General features: G+C 40.2%; 1 protein-coding gene across 3 annotated transcripts in view; it reads left to right on the top strand.

Annotated features, from left to right (window-relative positions):
• Positions 1-24,844, top strand: part of ABCC1 (ATP binding cassette subfamily C member 1) — a 465,761-nt gene that overhangs the window by 355,194 nt on the left and 85,723 nt on the right. For 2 of the 3 annotated variants that reach the window (XM_053695266.1, XM_053695264.1), the window contains exons 21-24: positions 10,078-10,101; positions 12,267-12,351; positions 14,287-14,410; positions 16,355-16,562. In XM_053695266.1, the coding sequence (XP_053551241.1) occupies positions 10,078-10,101; positions 12,267-12,351; positions 14,287-14,410; positions 16,355-16,562 (441 nt within the window). The remainder of the gene's footprint in view (positions 1-10,077; positions 10,102-12,266; positions 12,352-14,286; positions 14,411-16,354; positions 16,563-24,844) is intronic. The other variant, XM_053695265.1, reaches the window with a different exon arrangement.

The following is a 24,844-nucleotide window of genomic DNA, read 5'->3' as shown; positions in this document are numbered from 1 at the left end:
GGGAGTGATACACCCAGTTCCAACTGTGGAACAAGGACTGGGGTTTTACTCAAATCTGTTGTAGTTCCCAAAAAAGAGGGAACCTTCAGACCAATTCTGGATTTAAAGATTCTAAACAAATTTCTCAGAGTGCCATCGTTCAAAATGGAAACTATTCGAACGATTTTACCTACAATCCAGGAGGGTCAATTTATTACTACCGTGGATCTAAAGGATGCGTATCTACATATTCCTATCCGCAAAGATCATCTTCAGTTCCTAAGGTTCGCCTTTCTGGACAAACATTACCAGTTTGTGGCTCTCCCATTCGGGCTAGCCACTGCTCCAAGGATTTTCACAAAGGTACTCGGGTCCCTTCTAGCGGTTCTAAGACCAAGGGGCATTGCAGTGGCACCTTACTTGGACGACATTCTGATACAAGCGTCGTCTCTTTCAAAGGCAAAGGCTCACACAGACATCGTTCTGGCCTTTCTCAGATCTCACGGGTGGAAGGTGAACATAGAAAAAAGTTCCCTGTCTCCGTCGACAAGAGTTCTTTTCTTGGGGACAATAATAGATTCTTTAGAAATGAAGATTTTCCTGACAGATGTCAGAAAGTCAAAACTTCTAAACGCTTGTCAAGTTCTTCACTCTGTTCCACGACCTTCCATAGCTCAGTGCATGGAAGTAGTAGGGTTGATGGTTGCAGCAATGGACATAGTTCCTTTTGCGCGAATTCATCTAAGACCATTACAACTGTGCATGATGAAACAGTGGAATGAGGACTATACAGACTTGTCTCCAGTGATTCAAGTAGATCAGAAGACCAGAGACTCACTCCGTTGGTGGCTAACCCAGGATCACCTGTCCCAGGGAATGAGCTTCCGCAGACCAGAGTGGGTCATCGTCACGACCGACGCCAGTCTAGTGGGCTGGGGCGCGGTCTGGGACTCCCTGAAAGCTCAGGGTCTATGGTCTCGGGAGAGTCTCTTCTCCCGATAAACATTCTGGAACTGAGAGCGATATTCAATACTCTCAGGACTTGGCCTCAACTAGCAAAGGCCAGATTCATAAGATTCCAATCAGACAACATGACGACTGTTGCTTACATCAACCATCAGGGGGGAACAAGGAGTTCCCTGGCGATGAGAGAAGTGACCAAAATCATAAAATGGGCGGAGGATCACTCCTGCCACCTATCTGCGATCCACATCCCAGGAGTGGAAAACTGGGAGGCGGATTATCTGAGTCGTCAGACATTCCATCCGGGGAGTGGGAACTCCACCCGGAGATATTTGCCCAGTTGACCCAATTATGGGACATTCCAGACATGGATCTGATGGCGTCTCATCAGAACTTCAAGGTTCCTTGCTACGGGTCCAGATCCAGGGATCCCAAGGCGACTCTAGTGGATGCATTAGTAGCGCCTTGGACCTTCAACCTAGCTTATGTGTTTCCACCGTTTCCTCTCATTCCCAGGCTGGTAGCCAGGATCAAACAGGAGAGGGCCTCAGTGATTTTGATAGCTCCTGCGTGGCCACGCAGGACTTGGTATGCAGACCTGGTGAATATGTCATCGGCTCCACCATGGAAGCTACCTTTGAGACAGGATCTTCTAGTACAGGGTCCATTCGAACATCCAAATCTAGTTTCTCTCCAGCTGACGGCTTGGAAATTGAACGCTTGATTTTATCTAAGCGTGGGTTTTCGGATTCTGTGATAGATACTCTGGTACAAGCCAGAAAACCTGTAACTAGAAAATTTACCATAAAATATGGAAAATATATATCTGTTGGTGTGAATCCAAGGGATTCTCATGGAGTAAGATTAAAATTCCTAGGATCCTTTCCTTTCTCCAAGAAGGTTTGGATAAGGGATTATCAGCGAGTTCTCTAAAAGGACAGATTTCTGCTTTATCTGTCTTGTTACACAAACGACTGGCAGCTGTGCCAGATGTTCAAGCTTTTGTTCAGGCTTTGGTCAGGATCAAGCCTGTTTACAGACCTTTGACTCCTCCCTGGAGTCTGAATTTAGTTCTTTCAGTTCTTCAAGGGGTTCCGTTTGAACCTCTACATTCCATAGATATCAAGATGTTATCTTGGAAAGTTCTGTTTTTGGTTGCTATTTCTTCTGCTAGTTTCTGAGTTATCTGCTCTGCAGTGTAATCCGCCCTATCTGGTGTTCCATTCAGATAAGGTTGTTTTGCGTACTAAACCTGGTTTCCTTCCAAAGGTTGTTTCCAACAAGAATATTAACCAGGAAATAGTTGTGCCTTCTTTGTGTCCGAATCCAGTTTCAAAGAAGGAACGTTTGTTACATAATTTAGATGTAGTACGTGCTTTAAAGTTCTATTTAGAAGCAACAAAGGATTTCAGACAAACTTCTTCTCTGTTTGTCGTTTATTCTGGCAAGAGGAGAGGTCAAAAAGCTACTGCTACCTCTCTTTCCTTTTGGCTGAAAAGCATCATCCGATTGGCTTACGAGACTGCCGGACGGCAGCCTCCCGAACAAATCACAGCTCACTCTACTAGGGCTGTGGCTTTCACATGGGCCTTCAAGAACGAGGCTTCTGTTGATCAGATATGTAAGGCAGCGACTTGGTCTTCTCTGCACACTTTTGCCAAATTCTACAAATTTGATACTTTTGCTTCTTCTGAGGCTATTTTTGGGGGAAAGGTTTTGCAAGCCGTGGTGCCTTCCGTTTAGGTAACCTGATTGGCTCCCTTCATCCGTGTCCTAAAGCTTTGGTATTGGTTCCCACAAGTTATGGATGACGCCGTGGACCGGACACACCAATGTTGGAGAAAACAGAATTTATGCTTACCTGATAAATTACTTTCTCCAACGGTGTGTCCGGTCCACGGCCCGCCCTGGTTTTTTAATCAGGTTTGATAAATTTCTTTCTTTAACTACAGTCACCACGGCACCCTATGGTTTCTCCTTTTTTTCTCCTGTCCGTCGGTCGAATGACTGGGGTGGGCGGAGCCTAGGAGGGACTATATGGACAGCTTTTGCTGTGCTCTTTGCCATTTCCTGTTGGGGAAGAGAATATTCCCACAAGTTATGGATGACGCCGTGGACCGGACACACCGTTGGAGAAAGTAATTTATCAGGTAAGCATAAATTCTGTTTTTTTACCTCTGTGATTATCTTGTATCTAAGCAAACTGCCCCTTATTTCTTTTGACAGACTTGCATTTCAGCCAATCAGTGAGAGCTCCCAGGTAACTTCACGTGCATTAGCACAGTGTTATCTATATGAAAATCATGAACTAACACCCTCTAGTGGTGAAAAACCTGTTAAAATGCATTCTTAAGAGCCGGCCTTCAAGGTCTAAGAAATTAGCATATGAACCTCCTAGGTAAAGCTTTCAACTAAGAATACCAAGAGAACAAAGCAAAATTGGTGATAAAAGTAAATTGGAAAATTGTTTAAAATTGCATGCCCTATCTGAATCATGAAAGTTTGTTTTGGACTAGACTGTCCCTTTAACATAAAAGTATTTAATGCTAAATTGTGCAATAAAAATTAAACAGTTTTAACGCTGGCTAATTTTAGCTTAATATTGGCTAAAATTTGAGTTGGGTGGTCAGTAAAATCAGCCGGGTAGTGCACCTGCTAAAAAGGGGAGGACACCAAAAGTGTAGGAGCATGCACCTGACTGGAGCAATATATGGTAGCAGTTTTATAACTGTTATACATTTGCTAGAACCGAAGGTGGCACCAGTGTTTCATGTCTGCTCCAGAAATGTGCACTGTATCTATCTAGATATCTCTTCAACAAAGAATACAGTGAGAAGTAAATTTGATAACGAAAGTAAATGGAAAACTTTTTTTGTATTTTATTTTATGCTTTGTCTGAATAACAGAAGAAAAAATGTGTTTCATGTCCCTTTAAAGGGACAGTTTCCACCAATTTTCATATAACTGCATGTAATAGACACTACTGTGAAGAATATGCACAGATACGGATATAAAAATCCAGTATAAAAAACTTTTAAAAACTGGCTCCCAATTTAGCACTGTTGATGAGATTAACCTGGGACACCCACTGAAAGGGGCGGATAGCAGAACCTCCACCCCCCCTCCCCTGCATATGAAAAGACCCATTATACAAACAGAAGCAATCTGATGTCTGTAGACATCAGTATACATATAAAACTTTGGGGCTTGGTTGGGAGTCTGAAAATCAGCACAATGTTAATTAAAAAATAAGCAAAACTTTACATTGTTACAAAATCACTCCCAGATGGGCTATATACATGGATCATCCACAAAACATTTATGCAATAAAAAATCTAGTGTACTACGTCCCTTTAAAGAACAGTGACTTGGACTTGGGATTAAAGGCGCCATACTATACCAGACCAGTTTGGATATACCTGTTGTGCTATGTGCTTTTCATGGATAACCTTTTTAAGTGTAACTTATTTTAGTTATTACAGTAACACTAAAAAAAATGTTCATTAAATCCAAGCATTATTGTTACAGTGACATGTTTATAGTGTACCCATTCCTTTATTATAGATAAGTCTATGGTCCTAATTTCAACATCATTGAACCTTTGATCCTTGAGAATAAGGATACTTCAAAATTTAAGAATTGAAACTTGATCTTGCTACAAGTCAGCATGCCCATAAAAACCTTTTTACAGTAACAGCAGAGTTATTGTCTGAATTGTTAAGGAACAGAGTTTTTTTTTCTTCTTCTTATCTAATAGACCAGGCGCCTCCAAATGGTAGATTTTAAGCTACTGTTTGATTTCAGGGCTTCCCAGTAGCTAGCGATTTCTTGTGATTTCTTATATTGGAAGGGGAAGGGGGGGGGGGGTGAGGAAAGAGAGGGGATTATAGTGTTCACATTTTGAAAGTCTATACTTGCGCTTTTAATGTAAGGTTTTTCAGATATATTTATCTGTGCATCTGTAGTATCAGAGTTGGGTCGTCTGTCCATATAAGGGAAAGTGCCTTTTCCATAGTGGTCAATGAGTTCATCTTGGTGTCAGATGTTGTAGGCCAATGTAGATACCATTGGAGAATCTCTGCTCAGTAACAGAGAGCTAGATGGTTTGATTGGTCTTTCTTCAGGTGACTGTTGGACTGAATTGCTGCTTGGGTAGTTGCCGCTGTTTCCACAGTACTCTTGTTCTTTCGTTTGTAAGAGACTGGTGTCCATTCTTGTCTGTAGTTTAGGTTGTCCAGTGTTTCGAGTGTCGTCTTTGAGAGACGGAAGAGATGGTTTCTGGATTTGCAGTTGGGAGCAGAAAGTATCCAAGTCTTATTTGAGATTGTCTTGTTATCCTTCAGTACTTTCAGACAAAAGGGAAACCCCCATCTGTAAGGGATGCCCAATTCTCTAAGGTGGATTGTGAGATATCTAGATTCTCTCCTTTTAGCTAGAGTTAGCTGGCTGAGGTCCGCATAAATTTGCAATTGATGTCCCTTGTAGTGGATAGGAGATTTCTTTCTCGCTGCTGCTAGGATGTTTTCTTTGTCCCTGTAGCTCTCAAATTTGAGTATTGTGTCTCTTGGAGGTGCTGCGTCCTTAGGTTGGGGCCTCATGGTATCTATCCAGAGGAAATTTGACAGCTTCTTCATTTTCCAACAGAGTGTTTAACAGCTTTTGGAGATAGGGGAGCAATTCTGATGTTTTGATGGTTTCTGGAATGCCCTGTATTCTAATGTTTTGCTGCCTTCCTCTATTGTCAAGGTCCTCAACCTGGTCTTGTAATTGTTGTATCATGGTGGAATTATGGGAGGTTTGTCGGGTTTACAGATCTAGCATCTTGTTTGTTTGCACTGCATCTTCGATAATCCGATGTCCTATATCACTGATTTCTTCTTTAACTTCTGAGAGGCAAGTTTTAATCATATTGCTGACTTGGCTTATAAAGTTGTTGAAATCCTCTTTAGATGGTAAGGCTTTCAAGTCTAAAACAAATGGGGGAGGGGTGCGCTCAGAGATCAGAGCTGTGAGTGGGACTATCTATAATAGCTAATAGCTAATAATGTGGTTTCAATCCGTGGATTAAATGTATATATTAATGTGTATATTTAAAGGCTCATTACTGGTAACCTATAATGTGTGTGGTTATCCGTGGTTTTAAGCAATATATATTGTGGGAGGTTCCTCAGTAGGATATGGTTCAAATTGGTGTACAGTGTGATGTGATACAAATTGGTGTATGAATACACTGTGATACAAGATAGCAATGCTATAATAAAGCAATATTCAAATAGCGGAGAAAAGCGATATGTGATGTGCAGAAAAAAGACAGGTGCGTATAATGAGTAAATTATTTTACTACAAATAGATAATAAATCTGTTATACAGATATGTGTATATGTGTGAATACATCCAGGTTATTTAAAACAAATATCCAGGTTATTTAAAACAAATATGCAAACAAATAAAATGAACAATTATATAGATCAAATCAAATGATGCACTGTGCCATTAATATGTCAGTAAAATTGCTTGTCAGCATAGACAGAAAAAACGCACTAAGGCTAGCTGATATGTTATGGACACTCTTGTCCGTACAAATTAAGTCCTTGACAAATTAAGTCCTTGAAAAGATATCACAATTGCAGTCCAGCATGAAATATAAAAGATTAAAAGTTTAAAAGTTGTGGCCACAACTATTTGTAGGGATCCAAGGAATTAACTTCCTGTTTATGTAGCTTATAGTATCCCGTTAATGAAATAAAATTATGCAAAGTTCTTATGATGCTCACCCCTACCGGACTACCGATATCCCTTACCTCCTCTTCCAATTCCGTGGGTTATGGGAAGGTTGTAATTGACCCGGGATGGCGTCTCCGTTCGGCGTGTTGCCGTGTAGCTGTGATGATTTGTGAGCGTCTCACCTTTGAATTTCCCGGTCAGTCCTTCCTACCCTGACGTTTACACAAAGTAGTCACGTGGTCCTCGGAGGTCCAATCGGATAGCCGGGTCGTTGGGGGAGTGGTGCAATAGCGGTTTTGTAGGGTTTTCTTGCTGGAGCCAAATTTGATCACACTAGATTGTAAAAATCTACGCGTTTCAGCGCTGGGTATGCGCCTTTATCAAGACTTCCTTTTCTTGTGTGTTTTCTCTGGCTCTATTTCTAGTGTTCTGGGCGTTGGTAAACTCCTCCCAAGATATCAAATGACAAGCGATATTTGTCTATGCATCTTACATGCCTTCTACTCCACTGAAATTGATCTATCCAGCCCCAACAATGTAGATAACATAACAGGCTTTTAAACCAAGCGTCAAATGACAAGCGATATTTGTCTATGCATCTTACATGCCTTCTACTCCACTGAAATTGATCTATCCAGCCCCAACAACGTAGATAACATAACAGGCTTTTAAACCAAGGCTTTCAAGTCTGCTTTATTTATTGGTTCGTCAGATTCAAGTCCCCCTTCTTGATCAGACATGTCTGTGTTGTATCTGTCCTGTCAGTGGGTTCAGCTGTGTTAAGGTCCACCGCTTTAAAAAAGGCATCCACTTTAGTAGCAGTGGTATTTGGGCCTTTACTCAGCTTGTCAAATCTAGATCCTTTTCTAACAGACATAATGTTGCCTCTGACTAGGTTGTCTGGTCAGCCTTCTTTATTTTGAGTTAGAAATATATACACTGCTTAGCAGCAATGGAAGGTATCCTGCTTGCGTGGTATCTTTAGTATGGATTTGTTAGCATTTAAAGGGGCCTGGGATTTAAATTTATTTCCTTAGCCACTTGCAGGGCCAGGCCAGAAATAATGTTTTATTTGTCTGAGTCCCCTTTGTAAAAGATGCCTTAAGGGTTCATATCACTAAAGCCCTCCTTGTTGTATATTTATCTGGATCTTTGTGCCCGAGAAGGCCTTAAGTGAAGTGTCACTAACATCTAGTACTTGAGCTGTGGCCATAGTATGAAAGGTGATAGGCCATAATTGAAGGAAAGTTTATGTACTTATAGTACCTCCATGTTGTTCTTATTGCAACCCACGTGGCTGTTTACGATATGCACTTTCTGTGGAGGATCTATTGAAAGTCTGTTTCAATCCCTTTTGCCATTATAGGCATTCTGCTTTGTGCGCTTGTACGTTGCACAGCCCTTTGCTCACTGTGTGGCGTGGTGGATTGGGCCGGTTAGTTGAGGCCCCTTATGGCTGCAGAGCTTCCTCAAGCTTATAGGCCTTATGGTGTTGAAGTGTTGCCTCTGGCCCTGCAAGATCGCGGCAAAATCTTCAGCGTCCGGTTTGCTCCGGAGTGTCCACAAGCAATCAGAGATCTGTGTCCCGCATCAAGTGATACGTATTTCGAGCCGACCGAACTCCGGAGCTTTATCTACCTGCGTCCATCTTGGGCACCAGCTAGCTCCGCCCCCTATACTGGATTTTTATATCGGTATCTGTGCATCTTATTCTTTATAGTAGTGTCTATTACATGCAGTTATATGAAAATTGGTGTATGCTGTCCCTTTAACTGATGTGCATTAAAGTGAAGGTAAACTTTGATGAATGAAAGCCCGTTTTTTAAAAATACTATTAGAAACAGGGGCACTTTCATTCATCAAAGTTTACAAAGCAGCCGCTTTGATTAAAAACATTAGTATCCATACATTAAAGTCTAAGGTATAATAGTCCCTATCTATTCATACATAAACGTGGTAACATCTAGTTCAGAGTTGAGTCCCAGGGGGTGTAGGGTTTTCAATTTATAAATTAAATCTGCTTCTTTCTTTAGAAGTTTTGTTTCGAAATTTCCTCCCCACCAGTCAGGTTGGACTTTCACTATACCCCAGAATTTTAATTCCTTTAGATTATTATTGTGTGCATCTCTAAAATGCCTATATAAATGGGTATCTTTATTCCCTTTCTCAATGAGCCAAAGATGTTCCCTAATCCTTTCTCGGAGAGTTCTGGTAGTTTCTCCTAAATACTGCTTAATGCAGCTACATTTAATTAGATATATAACCCCCTTGTCAGTGCATCTTATTGTGTCTTTGATTGTAAATCTTTCTCTTGTTTGGCTAGATGTAAATTCTTTAATTTTAGAACTAAAGTGGCAGAATTAACAACAGTGACATGGGTAAAAGCCATTGATTTTATTTCCCAGTAAGTCTTTTTGGATAAAGGTAGAACTGTCCTTTTTGTATTCGCTTGGTGCTAGAATGTTTTTAAGATTATTGGATTTCATATATATAAATTTAGGTTTAATTGGTAGTTTTATCTCCAATAATGGGGTCTCCTCTCACCACATGCCAATGTTTGTTTATGATTTTTTCAATTTTTTTATATTCACCATTATAATTAGTTATAAATGGAACTGTCATATCTGTAGTCTCAGTCTCACAGGGCTCGCTTCTTATATTCTTATTTCTTTAACTTCCTCTAGATTTCTAGAGATATCTTTATCATAACCTCTATCAGAGAATCTCATACTTAGAATTTTTGCTTGCTTCTCGTAATCCAATAAGGTAGAGCAGTTTTTTCTTATTCTAAGAAATTGGGCTCTGGTGATATTTTCTTACCATCTTGTAAGATGGCAACTGTTGGCGTGGATAAAATTGTTAGAATCAACTTTCTTAAAGAAAGTCTTGGTCTTAACATTATTAGAATCAATTTCTATATCTAAGTCTTGGAACGCTAGTCTCTCCCTACTAATTTTGTGGGTTAATGTTGGTCCTTTATTGTTACTATTCATGGCTTCAAAGAATTCTAATAAGGTTCCCTTGTTTCCTTTCCAAATTATAAGAATGTCGTCAATATATCTTTTGTAGGTCACCAGGTTCTGCGCCAAGCTACAGGAACTAATGAAATAATTTTCCCAATCTCCCATAAAAAGGTTGGCATAGCTTGGCGCAAACCTGGTGCCCATCGCTGTGCCTTTCATCTGAACAAACAATCGCCCATTAAATGAGAAGATGTTATTGTATAATATAAATCTAATGCTATCTAATATAAGTTACCGTGCATGGACGGATGGAGGAGTGCACAGTCATCGATTTTCCATAATATAAAGCATGTTTCGTTTGCTGTGTCCGCCAACACTTTGACTAAAATGGTAGCATCAAAAAAATTACACACTGAATCCTCCTTTCTTCTCTTTCTAACCCTTCCAGAAGAACCAGTAGTGGATCACAAAGGTAGATCATGTTGGTGTGGCAAGAACAATGCCGTGTTTGTTGTTGTGTATTGTTTTTTTTAAATATCTTTAAGGGGCAGTAACGTCAAAATAACATTTTCTTGATTCAGATAGAGCATGCACATTTAAGCAACTTTTCTTCTATTATTTAATTTGTTTATTTCTTATATCTTTATTGAAAAGCATACCAAGGTAGGGTCAGTAGCAGCAATGCACTGTGGCAGCAAGCTGCTGATTGGTGGCTGCACATATATGCCTCTTGTAATTAGCTCACCTAATGTGTTTAGCTAGGTCCTAGTAGTGCAATGCTGATCCTTCAACAAAGGATACCAAGAGAATGAATCATTTGATAACATAAGTCAATTAGAAAGTTGTTTAAAGTTGTATGTTCTATCTGAATCATGAAAGTAACATTTTGTGTTTAATGACCCTTTAAAGGGACAGTATACTGTAAAATAGTTTTTCCCTTAATGTGTTTACAATTGCTTTTTTTACCAACTGCAGAGTAAAAAATGTATGAAAATTAGCTTTTTAAGGTTTATTTCTGTATATGAAAGCTCGGATTTTGTGTTTCAAAGCCACAGCCTAATAAAATAGGTTGAGCTTGTAGGTATAATCAGATCTCATTACTGTATCACATTGTGTACATATACATGTGTCTTTATCTTATATCTGTAGGTGTAATCAGATCTCATTACTGTATCACATTGTGCACATATACATGTGTCTTTATCTTATATCTGTAGGTATAATCAGATCTCATTACTGTATCACATTGTGTACATATACATGTGTCTTTATCTTATATCTGTAGGTGTAATCAGATCTCATTACTGTATCACATTGTGTACATATACATGTGTCTTTATCTGATATCTGTAGGTATAATCAGATCTCATTACTTTATCACATTGTGCACATATACATGTGTCTTTATCTTATATCTGTAGGTATAATCAGATCTCATTACTTTATCACACTGTGTACATATACATGTGTCTTTATCTTATATCTGTAGGTATAATCAGATCTCATTACTGTATCACATTGTGTACATATACATGTGTCTTTATCTTATATCTGTAGGTGTAATCAGATCTCATTACTGTATCACATTGTGTACATATACATGTGTCTTTATCTTATATCTGTAGGTGTAATCAGATCTCATTACTGTATCACATTGTGCACATATACATGTGTCTTTATCTTATATCTGTAGGTATAATCAGATCTCATTACATTATCACATTATGTACATATACATGTGTCTTTATCTTATATCTGTAGGTATAATCAGATCTCATTACTTTATCACATTGTGTACATATACATGTGTCTTTATCTTATATCTGTAGGTATAATCAGATCTCATTACTGTATCACACTGTGTACATATAGATGTGTCTGTATCTTATATCTGTAGGTATAATCAGATCTCATTACTTTATCACACTGTGTACATATACATGTGTCTTTATCTTATATCTGTAGGTATAATCAGATCTCATTACTGTATCACATTGTGTACATATACATGTGTCTTTATCTTATATCTGTAGGTATAATCAGATCTCATTACTTTATCACATTGTGTACATATACATGTGTCTTTATCTTATATCTGTAGGTATAATCAGATCTCATTACTGTATCACATTGTGTACATATACATGTGTCATTATCTTATATCTGTAGGTATAATCATATTTCATTACTGTATCACATTGTGCACATATACCTGCTTCTTTATCTTATATCTGTCCTTAAAACAATCACCAATACTTTGAGAGAACAATGGAAAATCAACATTGTATTACCTTATCTCTGCTATATCCCACTGGGAGTGTAATTTCTTCTGCTGGCTGTGTTTACAAAGCTTATCTATAGCTGGTACGCGCGGCCACAAACTTTCAGAATAGGTGGGGATACCACATGCTAAATTAACAATTTCAAATGCCAATATAAGGGTAAAGGAGCTACTTGTAAACAATTTAATACACTCCAGCAGGTAAAGTGGATCATTGGGAACAAATTAAAGGGGAGAACATTTTTGAGTAAACTGTCCCTTTAAGCATGTCAGTTTCTGCTGGACAATAATTGTAGCATTTTGTCTCTAATGCAAATGATTTTTCATTTTTAAAAGCTTTTTATTGTTTCCGACAGAGGTGCCAAGTACACCCATTACTGATGACAGACATTTGGAAAATGGAACGCTTGTGAAGGAAAAAGCTGATCGAAGTCTCCAAAGGTGTGTAACAAATGATGCTACACAGCAAGATTTATCAAGTACGAACATAATTTTCCTCAGCGCGCCTCTGGAGAAGCTCATCTCTGCACCCAAATTTATCAAATAATTGTGGGATTTTTGCGCTTCTACAAAGGCGAGCTGAGGCGAAGTAAAGATAAATTGCTCCAGTATAATTAACTTATCATTTGAATAAGCTTAATCGCCAGTTATGTGTAAATCTTGCTTACAGAAATACCCATAAAAACAAAGCATGTTATTTACTTTTTTGCCTGTTTATGTGTATCTTATTTTTGCAACCTTTTGCAATACATGTGGATAAATATATACATTCATCTTTTAAAAAACAACAACTTTCTTTTCGCATAAAAAATATATAAATATATATTGATACATTCATATATACATACATACATTAAAAAATGACATGGCAACAGAAATTCCTGCTAACATCAAATATTCCATTGATGTGCAACCAACACAAACTGAAAAGAAATGATTTCTAATTCTGTTCTCCACAGTATGGAGAACTTCAGTGCACGCATTTGTAGGAGAACTTTAAGTTCTCTATAGGTGCATACAAATGATAAATAACTAGTCAATTTGAAATAAGACAATCTAGTTTAACCCTTTTTTGGTGCTCCTGTGCGCCTAGGCAAACATAAACTGAGTAGGAGAGTTTTACAGTCGAATTTGACCAATTTTAGGCACACTTTTAAATGATAAATAAGGGCGTTAATTCTCATGCGCATGTTTTGGAGAAAATATATGAGAACATCAATAATAAATCTTGTTCACATAGTTCTATTTAGATTGTCAAGACTTTTGTCACTTGCATGTACCATAGCTGCTTATTAATTCCTTATAGGGCTTAATATTGTTAACGGTTAAATAAATTACACTTTTTTTTTTTTTATAAAGTTGTGATATTTATGTATAATTTGAAGTAGCAATGTCTGGTTTGAGAGAAATCATGTTTTGTTTCAGAAGTTTTAGAATTGGGAATAATTAACACGTAGGCCCCTATTTATTAAAGTGATGGTAAATCCAATGCTAGGATTTACCGTCACTAAAAAATGAAGGTGATGAAATATGTTAAAAAAAAAAAAAAAAAAAAGGTTGCTAAACTCACCCTGAATATGCTGCTGCACATTGCTAAACTCAGCGGTTTCTGGCCGCCCTTGGCACATTGCTCTCCTTCAATGTGGTGACATTTGCACCTCTGAACCATTAGCCGTGCGTGTCAACTGACAGTGTTCTGTATGCACGCTCGGCTATTGGTTTAGAGGTGCAAGCGGCACCTCATTGGTAGAAGAGTGATGTGCCGTGAGCGGTCGGAGCCGCTGAGTTTATTGCTTTGCAACGGCACAGAAAGGGCGAATTTAGCACCCTTTTTTTTTTTTTTTTTTTTTTTTTTTAACATATCTCATCACTTAAACTCCACTTGATTTTTAGTGATGGTAAATCCTAGGGTTTGTTAAACGCTTGGATTTGCCATCACTTTAAATCACAGATGAACAAGGAACCTGTGATTGCAGCAGATGAGCAGTGAACTGCATTTAACATTGCACAAGGAAATCCTTGTGCAGGGTCACCCCTTGCTTTCGTGCAACTGTCAACTACACCAAACAAACAAGTTTGGGGTGTTTTAACTGCAGCTTGTACGAGAGAGCCCGCCCCGCAATGGTTTAAAAGTAGCTTCTGCTTGATAACTGGAGCCCATAGTGTGCTTAGGAGGACCTTCCGCCTCTCCAGATTCACCAGTTATTATGCTTTTCAATTCACTAAAGAGTATAGAGATGATCTAGCTTTAGTGAATTGGCTGCATAGAATAACATCTGAACTGGAGAGGATGGAAACACCAGTTATTGAATTTAGCTGAATGAGTGCAAGGTTTTGCACTTCATATAATTATTTATTTATTTTTTGTTTAAACAGACAACTGAGTGCATCCTCTGATACAAAGTCTATGCACCAAAATAGCACATCTGATTTACAGAAGTCAGGAGCAGAAAAGGAGGACTGGAAACTGACAGAAGCTGACAAAGCACAAACCGGAAGAGTGAGAGAATCGTTATTAACTGGGTATATAAACGGTCAAAGGGGACATGCACTAAGATCTGATAGATGCTAGCTATATGTATTAAATACTTATCAATATACTTTTTCAGTCTCATTGTAATTGCTGTAAATTTATCCAAGCTTCCAAAGTAATATGCATATGTGATATTGGCACTGAAAGTGTATTAATGCTACAATGAATTGGATATTAGCGTATGGTGACCATATTGCTGCTTTAAAAAGGGACACACATGAAAAATACATATGTCAGGACTGTTTAACCCTTTGGGTGCTAATGACGACTCTGAGCCGTCACAGAGTTTCTCACTCTGGTGCTAATGACGGCTCAGAGCCGTCATGAGCACTCTCCCACCTTGAGGGAGATCTGGGGGCTCCTAACTGCTTCTACCCCAGCGATCGTGCCTGTAGAGTGACATGCATCACCGGGGCGTCACGCGTAATTACGTGAAGACGTCACAGCGCAACTTTATTTATACTTAACAATGTTAAGTATAGGAGGAGGGGGCATGCTGCTTAGAAGCCTGTATCTCAGGCATCTAAGCAGCTACAGACCCCCAAGACCCACTGTTGGAAAGGTAATTGCCTAACCTTTCCAACAGTGTAAGTCTTGGGGGTCTGTAAAAAAAAAAAAAAAAGTAAAAAAAAAAAAAAATCCAAAAATAAAAAAATATGGTCACTCTATATTAGAGCCACTGTATATTTTTGCAGCAGACGGATATATTCTTTTATACACAAATTTCAACCAAGTAACATTTTTGCACAGAGTATTCTATAAAATACTATCTGTGATTGAAATATAACCTATTAATTTGAATGATTAGAAGTAGCCACTTTAAAAAAAAACAAAAAAAAACTGCATTTATCCTAACATTTAGATTTGATATATTTTACCTCCATTGCATAAAGGGAAAGTCTGTACAATATACAGGACAAAATCTTATAGTATCTGTGTCTTTAAATCGTCATAAATAAATAGAGCCTAAATGTTATATAATTTAGATCAGGGCAGCAAAATCTGTGACCCGAGGGCCCCAATGGCTTTCATTGGTATTTATTAAATAATAAAAAGCATCTGTGTTTTGTACAAAATTGTACTCATTTTTAGCTGTGTATATACAGTTAAATTAACAGTAATTAATTGCCAGTGTAATATTTAACAAAAAACCTTTTTATATTGTCTAGTTATCTCTAGCACAAATGTAAGTAATGTCGTGTTGTTAAAGGGCCACTAAATACAGAAGAATTGAATATTTGTCAAATACACAATACAAAGACAATACCATAGCACGCACTTTAAATTTGAAATGAGCAGTAGAATATTTTCTGGCAAATTTCAAAGTTAATCAAATGTTTTGACAGTTTTTACAGTTAGACAGAGCTAGTTTATGTGATATATATATATATATATATATATATATATATATATATATTTTAAATAAATAAAAAAATGTGCTCAATCTTGTGGAGTTACCTATGAGTCAGCACTGATTGGCTTAAATGCAAGTCTGTCAAAAGAACTGAAATAAGGGGGCAGTCTGCAGAGGCTTAGATACACGGTAACCACAGAGGTATACCATGTATTAATATAACAGTGTTGAGGATAATGGGATTATCTATCTTTTGGTTAGTGATCAACAGTGGATGACTCTTGTCAATTGGACAATGCTGTAAAAGAGTTTAGTGCATTTCCCCTGAAGACTGCAATTGAGTTAACTGCTGTATATACAACAGAAGTATATATATTTCATTTGTTGGCATTGAGGTGGTTTGGTTACAAATATAGTTATGAAGGCATATTTTGTGTTATGAGACATGATGTATTACTGTGAGTATGTGTTACAGAATATGTTTTTGTATACAAACAAATGTGGCCCCCTGGTTCCTGTCATTGTCCTGTCTTTACATTTTGTTCTCTTGTTTCTAGGTTAAGTTTTCTGTGTTTTGGGAGTATATGAAAGCAATCGGCCTTGTTCTGTCTTTCTTGAGCATTTTCCTTTTTATTTGCAACCATGTATCCTCCTTATCTTCCAACTACTGGTTGAGCCTGTGGACCGACGACGAGGTTATCAACGGGACTCAACCAAAATCAAAAATGAGGCTGAGCGTTTATGGAGCTCTGGGGATCTCACAAGGTTGGTTTATATGTATTTTCTGGTTGCTACTAACATTTCAAAGACCGTGGGTACATTTTGTATATCCTTAATCTGCAGAAGCAGCAAGAACACACTTGTACATTTTATGAGAAGAGAAAAAAATATTCAGAATTATATAATTTTAATGTCCACACAGATCCTCCACATGGAATTAAAAGCCCAGAGTAAGGAATATATATATATATATATATATATATATATATATATATATATATATATATAACACACAAAGGAGAGCTTCCCAGAGAAGTGTAGTTAAATTGATAGTAAACACCAAAATGTTATTGTTTAAAAAGATAGATAATTCCTTTATTACCCATTCCCAGTTTTGCATACCCAACACTGATGTACTGTTGAGGATACATGGTTGCAAATACTTTTAACCTCTGTGATTACCTTTCTTTCTAATGACACGGTAAGTCCACGGATCATCTCTAATTACTATTGGGAATATCACTCCTGCCCAGCAGGAGGCAGCAAAGAGCACCACAGCAAAGCTGTTAAATATCACCTCCCTTCCCTCCAACCCCAGTCATTCTCTTTGCCTACGTTAAGACCAAGGAGGTGGTAAAGTTTAGGTGTTTGGAAGAAGTTTCTTCAAGCAAGATTTTATTTTTCAGCAGTGCAAGTTTGTTCTGCTTTGTTCTGGGGTGTAGCCGTAGTCCATGTCAGTCTCTTCAGTAGAGCAGTGGTGGCTTTTAAGCAATGGTAACTTCTGGGGTACAATCCTTACTGCGCCTCCCATGTATTTAATGCTGCCCTAACATTGAAAGCCTTAGTAAGATTACGCCATCTTTGTTTCTCTTGTAAGGTGTATCCAGTCCACGGATTCATCCTTTACTTGTGGGATATTCTCCTTCCTAACAGGAAGTGGCAAAAGAGCACACAGCAGAGCTGTCCATATAGCTCCCCCTCTAGCTCCACCCCCCAGTCATTCTCTTTGCCGGCTCTAAGCAGTAGGGTCTCTCTCGGGAGGGTAAAGTGAATGTGGTGTTAGATTTGTAGTTTTTGTTCTACAAGCAAAAGTTTATTTAAAATAGTACCGGTGTGTACTATTTACTCTCCAGCAGAAAAGAGATGAAGATTTCTGCAGAGATGAAGATGATTTTAGCATGTTGTAACTAAAATCCACTGCTGTTCCCACACAGGACTGAGGAGTACAAGAAAACTTCAGTTGGGGGGAACGGTTTGCAGGTTAGGCTGCAATAAGGTATGTTCAGTCATTTATTTCTAGACAAAACTGTGATAATGCTAGAAAAGGACTGATAAGATCCCCATGAGGGAAGGGTAAGCTTTATTCAGAGACTAAGTATGGAATTACAAGCTTACATAACAGGGCTACTTTATGCTGGTTGACACTATTTTATGGCAAACGTTTTTTACTTATAAATATCGTTTTCTGAGACACTTTGAAGGCCCCTTTGGGTTTCTTTCAGGGGTTGTTACCCACATGGCTAATATTATAGCTCTTAGGAGGGTTTCTTTAGGTCTCACAGCACCGGAGTAAGGTGGAAGGGGCCTAATTTCGCGCCTCAGATGCGCAATTAGACTAGATCTTCAGGCTGTGTTCACATGGAGGCTCCTGCTACAGTTTGAGGACCCATTAGAAGCTTTTTCCCCATAAATCTGACTCCTAAGGGAAGGTAGGGCCACAGCAGAGCTGTGGCAAGGTGCTAAAGTTGTGTTAACCGGTCTGTTAGCTTACTATTGATCCGGTTTGGGCATTAAGGGGTTAATCATTTTTTTTGCTAGTTGTGCAATCTTACCAATGCTTTAGGTACATACTGTGAAAATTTCAGAAAGTTTGGTGAATTTTTCACTGTTTTGGGAAATTGTGTGAATTTTTTATTTCTTAAAGGCACAGTAACGTTTTTTTGCAAAGTGTGTTTTTGCTTGATTAAAGTGATTTCTAAGCCTGTTTGTCTTACTACTAGTCTGTTAAACATGTCTGACACCAGGGAAAATCCTTGTTCAATGTGTTTAGAAGCCATGGTGGAACCCCCTCTCAAAATGTGTCCCACTTGTACTGATATGTCTATACACTTTAAAGACCATATTGTTGCACTTAAAAATGTGGCCCAAGATGATTCTCAGACAGAAGGTAATGAGGTTAGCCCGTTGACCTCTCCCCAAGTGTCACAACCAGTTACGCCCGCTCAAGCGACGCCTAGCACTTCTAGCGCGTCTAACTCTTTTACCTTACAAGATTTGGCGGCAGTTATGGATTATTCCCTCTCAGTATTTTTATCTAAGCTGCCTGTGTTACCTGCAAAGCGTGATAGCTCTGTTTTAAGAACAGATTATGAGCATTCTGACGCTTTAGTAGCCGTATCCGAAATACACTCACAACGCTCTGAAATGGGGGCGAGGGATGTGCTGTCTGAGGGAGAAATTTCCAATTCAGGAAAGGTTGCTCCTCAGACAGACTCAGATACGTTGGCTTTTAAATTTAAACTAGAACACCTCCGCTTATTGCTCAGAGAGGTATTAGTTACTCTGGATGACTGTGACCCTTTGGTGGTTCCAGAGAAATTGGGTAAAATGGACAAGTACCTAGAAGTTCCTGTTTACACTGATGTGTTCCCGGTCCCTAAGAGGATTGCGGATATAGTAACTAGGGAGTGGGATAGACCAGGTATTCCGTTTGTTCCCCCTCCTGTTTTTAAGAAAATGTTCCCCATATCTGACACCACGCGGGACTCGTGGCAGACGGTCCCTAAGGTGGAGGGGGCTGTTTCTTCTCTTGCTAAACGCACAACCATACCAATTGAGGACAGTTGTGCTTTTAAAGACCCTATGGATAAAAAATTAGAGGGTTTACTTAAGAAAATTTTTGTTCATCAAGGTTTTCTTCTCCAACCCATAGCGTGCATTGTTCCTGTAACTACTGCAGCTGCTTTCTGGTTCGAGGCGCTGGAAGATGCGCTCCAGACGGAGACCTCATATGAGGACATTATGGACAGAATTAAGGCTCTTAAGCTGGCTAATTCTTTTATCACAGATGCCGCTTTCCAACTAGCTAAGTTAGCGGCAAAGAATTCTGGTTTCGCCATTCTGGCGCGCAGGGCGCTATGGCTTAAGTCCTGGTCGGCCGATGTGTCGTCAAAATCCAAACTACTGAACATCCCTTTCAAAGGAAAGACCCTTTTCGGGCCTGAATTGAAGGAGATTATCTCAGATATCACTGGGGGAAAAGGCCATGCTCTCCCTCAGGACAAGTCTTTTAAGACAAAGAACAAACAAAATAATTTTCGTTCCTTACGAAATTTCAGGAGCGGTCTCGCTTCATCCTCCCCTGCTGCAAAGCAAGAGGGTAACACTTCTCAACCCAGGGCAGCCTGGAAACTTACCAAAGCTGGAACAAGGGTAAACAGGCCAAGAAGCCTGCAGCTGCCTCCAAGACAGCATGAAGGGGTAGCCCCCGATCCGGGACCGGATCTAGTGGGGGGCAGACTCTCTCTCTCTTCGCTCAGGCCTGGGCAAGAGACGTACACGATCCTTGGGCCTTAGAGATTGTATCCCAGGCATATCTTCTAGAATTCAAGGAATCCCCTCCAAGGGGAAGGTTCCACTTTTCTCGTCTGTCTACAGACCAGACAAAGAAAGAGGCGTTTTTACGCTGCGTAGAAGACCTACGTACAATGGGAGTGATCCACCCAGTTCCAATTGCGGAACCAGGGCTGGGTTTTTACTCAAACCTGTTTGTGGTTCCCAAAAAAGAGGGAACTTTCAGACCAATCCTGGATCTCAAAATTCTAAACAAGTTCCTCAGAGTCCCATCATTCAAGATGGAGACCATTCGGACAATCTTACCAATGATCCAGGAGGGTCAATATATGACTACCGTGGATCTAAAGGATGCGTATCTGCACATTCCTATCCACAAAGATCATCACCAGTTTCTCAGGTTCGCCTTTCTGGACAAGCATTATCAGTTTGTGGCTCTTCCTTTCGGGTTGGCCACTGCTCCCAGAATTTTCACAAAGGTGCTAGGGTCCCTTCTGGCGGTTCTAAGACTGCGGGGCATAGCAATGGCGCCTTACCTAGACGACATCTTAATTCAGGCGTCAACTTTCCAAAGAGCCAAGTCTCACACGGAAATTGTATTGGCCTTTCTGAGGTCTCACGGGTGGAAGGTGAACATCAAAAAGAGTTCTCTCTTCCCACTCACAAGAGTTCCATTCCTAGGAACCCTAATAGACTCAGTAGAAATGAAAATATTTCTGACGGAGGTCAGAAAGTTAAAACTCTTAACTACTTGCCGAGCTCTTCATTCCATTCCTCGGCCGTCTGTAGCTCAGTGCATGGAGACAATCGGACTAATGGTAGCGGCAATGGACATAGTCCCTTTTGCACGAATACACCTCAGACCACTGCAACTATGCATGCTCAAACAGTGGAATGGGGATTATGCAGATTTGTCTCCTCAAATACAGTTGGACCAGGGGACCAGAGATTCTCTTCTCTGGTGGTTGTCTCAGGATCACCTGTCTCAGGGAATGTGTTTCCGCAGACCAGAGTGGATCATCGTAACGACCGACGCCAGTCTGTTGGGCAGGGGTGCAGTCTGGGACTCCCTGAAAGCTCAGGGCTTATGGTCTCGGGAAGAAGCTCTTCTCCCGATAAACATTCTGGAACTGAGGGCGATATTCAACGCTCTTCAGGCATGGCCTCAGTTAGCTGCGGCCAAATTCATCAGATTTCAGTCGGACAACATCACGACTGTAGCTTACATCAACCATCAAGGGGGAACAAGGAGTTCCCTAGCAATGAAAGAAGTAACCAAAATAATCAGGTGGGCGGAGGATCACTCTTACCACCTCTCAGCAATTCACATCCCAGGAGTAGACAACTGGGAAGCGGATTTTCTAAGTCGTCAGACTTTTCATCCGGGGGAGTGGGAACTCCACCCGGAGGTATTTGCCCAGCTGACTCAGCTATGGGGCACTCCAGAATTGGATCTGATGGCGTCCCGTCAGAATGCCAAACTTCCTCTTTATGGGTCCAGGTCCCGGGATCCCCAGGCGGTGTTGATAGATGCTCTAGCAGCACCTTGGTCCTTCAATCTGGCCTATGTGTTTCCACCGTTTCCTCTCCTTCCTCGTCTGGTTGCCAGAATCAAGCAGGAGAGGGCGTCGGTGATTCTAATAGCGCCTGCGTGGCCACGCAGGACTTGGTATGCAGACCTAGTGGACATGTCATCCGTTCCACCATGGATTCTGCCAATGAGGCAGGACCTTCTACTTCAGGGTCCTTTCAAACATCCAAATCTAATTTCTCTGCGTCTGACTGCTTGGAGATTGAACGCCTAATTCTATCTAAGCGTGGTTTCTCTGAGTCGGTTATCGATACCCTGATTCAGGCTAGAAAGCCTGTCACCAGGAAAATCTACCATAAGATTTGGCGAAAATATCTTTGTTGGTGCGAATCCAAGGGTTACTCATGGAGTAAGATTAGGATTCCCAGGATAGTGTCTTTTCTCCAAGATGGATTGGAGAAAGGATTGTCGGCTAGTTCCTTAAAAGGACAAATATCTGCTTTGTCTATTCTTTTACACAAACGTCTGGCGGAGATACCAGACGTTCAAGTGTTTACTCAGGCTTTAGTCAGAATCAAGCCTGTTTATAGACTTGTGGCTCCGCCATGGAGTCTGAATTTAGTTCTTTCAGTTCTGCAAGGGGTTCCGTTTGAACCTTTACATTCCATAGATATTAAACTTTTATCTTGGAAAGTTTTGTTTTTGGTGGCTATCTCTTCTGCTCGAAGAGTTTCAGAGTTATCTGCTTTACAGTGTGACTCACCTTACTTGGTGTTCCATGCAGATAAGGTAGTTTTGCGTACCAAACCCGGTTTTCTTCCTAAGGTTGTGTCTAATAAGAATATTAACCAGGAAATTGTTGTTCCTTCTCTGTGTCCTAATCCTTCGAAGAAGGAACATCTGTTACACAATCTTGATGTGGTTCGTGCTTTAAAGTTCTATTTACAAGCAACTAAGGATTTCAGACAAACAACTTCATTGTTTGTTATCTATTCTGGTAAGAGGAGAGGTCAGAAGGCGACTGCTACCTCTCTTTCCTTTTGGCTGAAAAGCATCATCCGTCTGGCCTATGAGACTGCTGGCCAGCAGCCTCCTGAAACAATTACTGCTCATTCTACCAGAGCAGTGGCTTCCACATGGGCTTTTAAAAATGAGGCTTCTGTTGAACAGATTTGTAAGGCAGCGACTTGGTCTTCGCTGCATACTTTTTCCAAATTTTACAGATTCAATACTTTTGCTTCTTCGGAGGCTATTTTTGGGAGAAAGGTTTTACAAGCAGTGGTGCCTTCCGTTTAAGGTACCTGTCTTGTTCCCTCCCTTCATCCGTGTCCTAAAGCTTTGGTATTGGTATCCCACAAGTATGACAAGGATGAATCCGTGGACTGGATATACCTTACAAGAGAAAACAGAATTTATGTTTACCTGATTACTTTCTCTTGTGGTGTATCCAGTCCACGGCCCGCCCTGTCATTTTAAGACAGGTGGTTTTTATTTTTAAACTACAGTCACCATTGCACCCTATGGTTTCTCCTTTTTCTTCCTAACCTTCGGTCGAATGACTGGGGGGTGGAGCTAGAGGGGGAGCTATATGGACAGCTCTGCTGTGTGCTCTCTTTGCCACTTCCTGTTAGGAAGGAGAATATCCCACAAGTAAAGGATGAATCCGTGGACTGGATACACCACAAGAGAAAGTAATTTATCAGGTAAGCATAAATTCTGTTTTTTCTTCCACAGGTCCATGTGAGGGAACATGCCTCTCAAACCTAGTGAGCTGCCTTGCTGCCTAGCAGATTTCTAAGGTAAGTGCTGATCTTATTTTTCTAGGATATATAGAGGAAAACTATGGCACTTTAATATCATTTGATGGGACACAAGAGACGTTCTCCTATATAATTAGGGGATAATGTTAAAGATGGCGGTAATGGCAGGCACTGGGGACGAGGAGATTGTGGCTCAATGTGTGGTGTGTGTTTCACTTACTCCTGGCGGTGTTACTTTAGAGTACAGTTTGCCGACTGGGAGGTTAATTTTTGGTGCGCCCACGATGGGCGGGGATAGCTGAGGCGGCAAATTTTTGTTGTACGCCTTTTCCCCTTCACTTCCTTTTTTTCCGGAGGGGAGACAGCGGCATTGCAGCCTTGTACGCTGTGCTATGATTACCGAACTGCAGTTACATTGCTATAGGTTGAGTCCGGACTTCTTCTAGCTGGATATACACTCCGGTGGCAGCAAGGAAGGTAGGCACCTCAGCAAAGCTAGCTGAGGTGTAGGGGTTGTCCGTAGTATTTGTGACAGTTTATTTTTTTTTTTGCAGCAAAAATAAAACTGAAGCGTTTTTTGGTGTGTTAATTTCAACTAAATTATCAGTTCATTTATTCTAATTTTGATCGATTGTGAGTAAAGATGGACCAAGAGGCCATGCAAAATGTTTCTTGTTCTTTGTTTTGATGCTAACGTGCAACCACCAATCCCTTTCTGTTCCTCATGTATTGTACTTTAAATTACAGGGATAGACTTTTTTCTGAGCCAACATTGTCTAAGGTGGATGCTGTCCAGGGACCTTCTGACAATGTTCACAATATGCCACAGCTTTCTCCTCAAGTGTCCCAAATTTTATCGTCCACACATGCAGTTCCCTGCGCTTCCTCTCAAGCTCCGCCTGGAGTTACTTTGCAAGACATCGCTACCCTCATGTCTTCTGCAGTATCTGATGCGCTGTCTGCTTTTCCCATGCTGCAGGGAATGCGCAAGAGGAAATGTAAAGAATCGGTGAGTAAGGTTTCTGACACAGTCGTGGCTATCTTGAATGTTCCTTCCCAAAAACCTGAGGAGGAGGATATAGGTTGAAATCTCAGATTCAGACAGTGTAATTCAATCTTCTGATGCTGAAGTTGTATCCTTCAGGGTTAAGCTAGAACACCTCCGTTTATTACTTAAGGAGGTCTTGGCTACCTTGGACGACTCTGACACTACGGTCGTAGTCAATCCTAAGAAGTCTAGCAAGCTAAACAAGTATTTTGATGTACCTTCCATGGTGGAGGTTTTCCCTGTACCAGATCAGGCTACAGAGATTATTGCTAAGGAATGGGAGAGACCGGGTATTCCTTTTTCTCCATCCTCGATTTTTAAAAAGATGTTTCCTATTGCTGACTCTATCAAGGAGTCTTGGCAGACGGTCCCCAATGTGGAAGGGGCAATTTCCACCTTAGCCAAGAGAACCACT

The sequence above is a fragment of the Bombina bombina genome, chromosome 11, assembly GCF_027579735.1.
Source record: "Bombina bombina isolate aBomBom1 chromosome 11, aBomBom1.pri, whole genome shotgun sequence".
Classification (NCBI taxonomy): Eukaryota; Metazoa; Chordata; class Amphibia; order Anura; family Bombinatoridae; genus Bombina; species Bombina bombina.
The sequence above is the reverse complement of the archived record's forward strand: the minus strand, read 5'-3'. Positions and strand labels throughout refer to the sequence as shown.